Below are 6,146 nucleotides of genomic sequence, written 5' to 3' on the forward strand. Positions count from 1 at the left end.
GGCTAGGCCCGCGAGCCATGGCCGCTGAGCCTGCGCGTCCAGAACCTGTGCTCCGCAACGGGAAAGGCCACAACAGCCTGAGGCCCGCGTACCAAAAAAAAAAAAAAAAATTCTTAAAATTTATTTATTTATTTATTTTTGGCTGTGTTGGGTCTTTGTTGCTGCACGCGGCGAGCAGCGGCTACTCTTCCTTGCAGTGCATGGGCTTCTCATTGCGGTGGTTTCTCTCGTTGTGGAGCACAGGCTCTAGGCACGCTGGCTTCAGTAGCTGTGACACGCGGGCTCAGTGGTTGTGGCGCACGGGCTTAGTTGCTCCGTGGCATGTGGGATCTTCCTGGACCAGGGCTCGAACCCGTGTCCCCTGTATTGGCAGGCGGATTCTCAACCACTGCGCCACCAGGGAAGTCCCCATTATTTTGACTTTTAACACCATATAATAGTTTTATCTATTTTTAAATGTTAAATAAATGGAATAACACAGCATGTATTCTTTTGGGTCTGTCTTCTTTCACTTACCATTGTTTTTGTGAGATTGTCATTCTGTTCTGGGTAGCAGTAATTCATTTATTTTTATTGCTGTATAGTTTTCCATTGTAGAAATTTATTGACATTTATATCTCCACTTAACTGCTGATACTTGGGTTGTTTCCAGTTTGGGGCCTCACAAGTAATGCTATAAACCTTTTTGTGTATGTGCTTGATGCATATGTATATGCATTTCTATTTGTGTTTGTTTCTCCACATTGTCACCAATGTTTGTCAGTTTTTATTTTTAGCCATTTTTGTGGATGTATGTTGGTATCTCATTGTGGCTTTATTGTGTGTTCCATGAGAGCAAGGCCACATCTGTCCTGTTCATAGTTGTATCATTATCCAAAACCTGTTCATAAAACATAGTACAAATAATAATAAATAACAGTAATACATAATAAAAAGGATTGATTTAAACAACTATAAATACTGAGTTTGCAACTTCAACTTAGGTATGTAGTTTTTATTTGCTAAAATGAATATTTAATTTTTTATTGTTATGATTTGATGTCATAAATGTCCCAATGTTTTCCTTGATGTGAAACAAAACATCAACTACCTCACTTGTTCCCCCAGCACCCCACCCTTCCAAACACACACGTACAAGTTTAGGACAATGGCCCAGGGAGAACTAGAAGCCCTAGGGAAAAAAATGACATATCTCCCCAAAGCTTTAATTTTATTCAAATATTTTGATGGGGAAATTAAATATTTTAATTGGTAATTTTAGGTGTTTTTCTTATATTAAACACAGACATAATGGTATCCAAACTGATTGAATATTTAGCTTATACAGAGAGTTGACTCACTTCAATGTCTAGCCCACATCCTTGGTCACCATATTCTTCTTGGCCATTGTGACTCCCTTAGTGGAAAAAGACTGGAAAGCTTTGATAATGATGGGGAATTAGTGAAGTGTTTCAGCTGCGTGGAATCATGATCCAATTTTTATTTTAGGAGGGTAATTCTGACTTGCAGTACAGAAGATGAGTTGGAGGGGGAGGGGGTGAGTGGAGAATGCATTGGAGGTAGGGAGATCATTAGGAGACTTTTGTAATAATCCGGGTAAGAGATAAATTGATCTGAACTTCAGAACACAGGACACAGAGAAGAACAGGTACCAAGATTTCTAATTTTATTAGGTACTCACTATCATATTAACTATGACACTTAAAAAATCATCTAAACATCTAGTTATTGGTTGGTTTGTATTATACCTGTAGAAGTAACATACATATGTGATAATGATAAATGGAAACATTAATGAGTATTACTATTATTTCTTTATATTTGCAAAAGTCTAATGGACTTCAGTATATTCAAAATTAGACTATATTATTTAGTAGTGTATCAATTTATCAATTTGCTGCATTATACATATCTTAAGAAATTTACAAGTATTGTCTCTGAGGTGAACAGTAGTTCACATAACATAAGCTTCAAGGAAAATCTATGTATCCATTATACAGCCTCCATCTTGTTACAATTGGCATTTTTAATTGGACCTAAATAATCTACTACATGGCTAAAATGTTAATTTTCATTGTAATTTACAACAGAGGTATTTCAATACATTAGGGACACAACATTGTCTTCTGTGACATGAATCCAGTTGATTTTCTAGTAGGCTCACTTCAGTTTCCAAAACTGTGAAGTGCTTAATAGATTCACACAGTGCTTTACAGCTTTTGAAGTGTTTTGACATTGTACAGTATCTTCTTTAATGTTCAAAAATGCTCAAAGTCAGCAAAACTGATATGTCACCCTCATTTTTTCAGATTAAAAAAACTGAGACTCGATTTACTGTGTTCGACAAACGTTATTTGTGCAATATCATGTGTCTACAAATTGTGAGTGGACTGGAATTCAGGTTTCCAGACTTTTAGTTTTGGTGTACTGGGTTCCTCGTCTAACACAGCATATGGCTTCCAAGGACCCTGGTGTTTAGTAGTTGACATATTTCTTAATCTCAATACTTCGGTTTTCATATCTGTAACAAGGAGGTAATCATACCTATTCATTGAATGATTATAAGGATTAATTTCGTTAATATATGTGAAGCTCTTAAAGCAGTGTCAAGTTCACAGTAAGCCCTAAATGAATGTTATATGTTTATTGTTTTAGCATATCCGATTGACTTGTAAGGAGGGTTGGGATCCTCATAGTATACACATTTGGAAAAGTCCCAGTTGAGTTTACATATTAGGGAAGTTCAATCGTGTACCTATGTGGGTAATGTTTCTAATTTAATGACTAAAGATATGTGGTGACCCAATAATTCCATTAGCTTTACTTAATCACCCATATTTCATCTGTCCTCGCAATGCTCCTTCCAGTGAGAAAAGACTTCCAGGGTGCGGTAAGTGAACCTGTTTAGATATTTAAAAAAACAGAAATCAGTGGATTGTAGTAGAAAACTCAGCATATGAGACAGCCCGAGTGTGCTCAGAAGTGTAAGGTTCTGCCCAACCTTTCTTCGCCGAGAAGAGTCTTGTTACGGGAAACGTCACAAAGGACCCAGCTGGGAACTCTACAGGAAGTTAAAAAAATTGTTCAGCTTTGCAAAACACCTGGTGCTCAGCCATCTGTCTTTGGTAGTACAAAGACCTTAGTTAAGTAAGGTCTGTGTGGTTCTTTCTGACACCTTGGAAGGCAGAAGTACAGCGCAGAAATAACAAGTTGTAGCAAGCTAATTTAAGTACGTTCTGAGGGGTCCGGAGGTACCTGCACTTCCTGTTACTACAATTCAGGCCATAGTGCTGTCAACCCAGGTTTTTGAGAGACCCCCTGTCCGAATTCCTATTGCGGCCGCCTCGGGACTCAAGAGCACACCTGCGCGGGGCGGACTTGTTCCGCGTAGGTGACTGCAGTACAGGACAGTTTCGCTCCCCTCGGCTAACAACACAGCTTCTCGCTTGAGTTACTTGTTAAAAGGGTTGGCAGGCACACACCCTTCGCTCACCCGGGATTTACCATTTCGGTCTGGAGGCTCAGAAGCCCCGGCCGTAAGACGCTGTCATTGCTGCCCAGCAGCGAGCCGCGACATCCTAGCCAGGCTCGGCTGGGCATTCCGAGGCCGCACCCAGGGCAACGCCACTCTGACGTCCGCGTTCCGGAGGCCGCCATAGGCCCGCGTCGGAGCCCAGGGCGACGTGTGGCGCGTGGACTCCATCAGGTCCAGCCCTGCGGGAAACCGGTAGGCGCTTCCAGGCAAGGTTCTGTGCACCTGTTCCTTCCTTCTGCTCAAGTGTCTTCCCCTTCTGGGCAGAAGGGGACATGTCCGTCTCCAGAAAACACGAAGCGCGGCAGGAGCCTAAGCTAAGAACAGTGCGGAAGATTAAGCCCAAAGCAAGAAGGTGCCTGGCACCTTTAAGCTGTTTGGAAGTTCACGTGACCCACTAAGTGACGGGCCCCAGCGGTCACGTGATGGCGCGCGCGCCCTCGCGCAGGGAGAGCCGGCTGGCGCTGTGCGCGCGCCTTTGCCGCTGTCTCCCTGCCCCTCGACGGGAGGGTGAGGAGCGGCGGAGTCATCGGGCGACTGGGGCCGGGTGCGCGTGCGCAGCGAACAGCTGTCACCCAGTGCGGAACAAGTCTCCCAAATTTCCCGAATCTCCCTGGGCCGGAGGCCACCGTTTGCCTTCTCACCTTCCTCTTCTGGGTCGTGTCCTCTCCCCCGCCCGCGCGCCAGGTAACCGCTTTTCCGGAGTCCGGGGGATGGGGACGGTGGGGGGAGGGGCCCGGGCGGTCTTCCCGGCACTGCCCCGCTCTGCGCGGGGCAGCAGGGGGTGCCGGCGTCCGGCGGAGCGGAGACGCCGGGCCAGAGACGCTAGGTCCGCGGCCGCCGCGACTGTCACGCTGGCGAGAGAGCGGCCGGCCATGGTCTCGGGGTGGGAGGCGGGAGCCAGTGACAGCCCGCTCCGGCCCTCGGGGGGTTCGGTCCCCAGGCTCGCCGTTCTCCCGGGGGCAGGAGTCAGGGTCGCACTCCTTGGAACAGAGGAGCGCGCGGGTGGTCCGGGGATGCCTACTCCTTACCTTTCCTCTCCCAGCCCGGTCTGCGGTGGACTCCGCGGAGGCCGGGCCTGGTGCGCCCCTCGGGGCCATCTCTTCCCTGGGACTCTCATGACCCGCGGGGTGAGGGTGAGGGCTTCTCTCCAGACCACCCCACCGTAGGTAGCCAGCTCCTCTCTCGGGTCCGTCCTTAGCCCCTGTGACTATCCTTTTAGTTTTTCCGGCTTGGGGCCATTTCTTCCTGCAGTGCCTCTAGCCACGATGCGGTGTAGACAGTGGGTGCTTAATAAATATGAGTTGGATTGGGTCGCGTGGAATGCCAGGCATGGAACGTGGCGGGGGGTGGGAATGTGAAGAAAGGAGCCAGGCAGGCTGGGGCTCTGGGCTCGAGCTTGGGGTTTTCCTCGGGGCTCAGCCAATGAAACCAGCAGGGCTCGATTCGGATGCTTTCCGGGTGAACTCGGAGCCAGTCTCCCCTTGAGCTGCAACCACGCACGTCTGCATGGTCTGGTTTTGGTTGTGGGCGAATGCCAGGGAGCGTTTTTGTGTGGTTCCTCCGCCTGGAGAAGAGAGGGCAAACTTTTTTTTTTTTTTTTTTTTTTAGCAGTTGGTAAATTACCCTGCGGGGTGATTTATCAAGCGCTGCTTCGGTAGTGTAGGTTAAAAGTTGCAGTCGGTCCACTCGTACCCTTGTGGAAGTTTCTTGGTAGGCTCGGTTCACCTACGTTCGGACCAAACTTTGCCCTATTTCACCCACTTGAATTTGCAGTATTTTTTATTTTTAATATCGGGAAACTCAGCGTCACTGTTTCTATGGCAACGGTTACTAATATTCTAATTTCGAAGTGTTTTTGAAAATTAGTGGCTTTAAATCTTAAAGGTCCATTTTTACTTTGTAGCACTCAGTTCTTTATGATCATTAGTCTAGTTCTCCTACCTTGCGGGTCCCCTCCCAACTCCCAGGCTTTGTTTTGGAATGTGTCACACGGTTCGGGTTTTTTAGGCCCTCTTTCTTCCAGTTTAAGGTCTTATGAAAAGTTTGCACATAATCTTTACAGCACCCCACGAACTTGGCAATACAATTTAAATCGGAGACTTGTTTCATTTTATTAACAGACTGTAATCTGTTGCTTTTGTAAAGTTAAAAACATGTTTTAAACATTGCATGTGCACAAATGCTTAAGAGTCTGTTAACATTCAGTAAGAATGCAGATTTTAAGGGGCTGAACAGGTACTTAATTTTAAAAAAACTTCTTAGACTTAAATTTCAATTTAAGGACGAAAATCTGGTATATTGAGTTATCTTCTAGACATCGTAATCATACAGGGCTAGGTTAGGTGCCGGTGGGGTACAGTCTGAATTCTTTGCTTTTCTCATCGTTTTCTAATTGCCTGTTGATTGCCTTTTCTCCTCTACTAGAATGTTAGAGCTCTGAGGACAGGTTTTGTGTGTGTGTCTGTGTTTTCTTTGTTCTATTTACCATAGTGCCCCAGGTGCTCAAAATACCCTCTTTCTTAATAACAGCTTTTTTGAGATATAATTCACATACCATAAAATCCACCTATTTAAAATGGATTTTTTTTTTTTTTTCCTTCGGTACGCGGGC

General features: G+C 45.5%; 1 protein-coding gene and 1 long non-coding RNA gene across 5 annotated transcripts in view; one reads left to right on the top strand and one right to left on the bottom strand.

The window, feature by feature from the left end:
* Window positions 1-871, bottom strand: part of LOC129392418 (uncharacterized) — an 8,573-nt gene extending 7,702 nt beyond the window's left edge. The window contains exon 1 of the long non-coding RNA XR_008618239.1: window positions 517-871. This is a non-coding gene — a long non-coding RNA (uncharacterized lncRNA). The remainder of the gene's footprint in view (window positions 1-516) is intronic.
* Window positions 872-3,899: 3,028 nt separating this feature from the next.
* Window positions 3,900-6,146, top strand: part of KDM4C (lysine demethylase 4C) — a 425,934-nt gene continuing 423,687 nt past the window's right edge. For all 4 annotated transcript variants that reach the window (XM_028493976.1, XM_028493977.1, XM_024126758.2 and 1 more), the window contains exon 1: window positions 3,900-4,219. In XM_028493976.1, coding sequence (XP_028349777.1) covers window positions 3,958-4,219 — 262 coding nt within the window. In that variant the 5' untranslated portion in view covers window positions 3,900-3,957. The remainder of the gene's footprint in view (window positions 4,220-6,146) is intronic.

This window comes from Physeter macrocephalus, chromosome 9 (genome assembly GCF_002837175.3).
Source record: "Physeter macrocephalus isolate SW-GA chromosome 9, ASM283717v5, whole genome shotgun sequence".
Lineage (NCBI taxonomy): Eukaryota > Metazoa > Chordata > Mammalia > Artiodactyla > Physeteridae > Physeter > Physeter macrocephalus.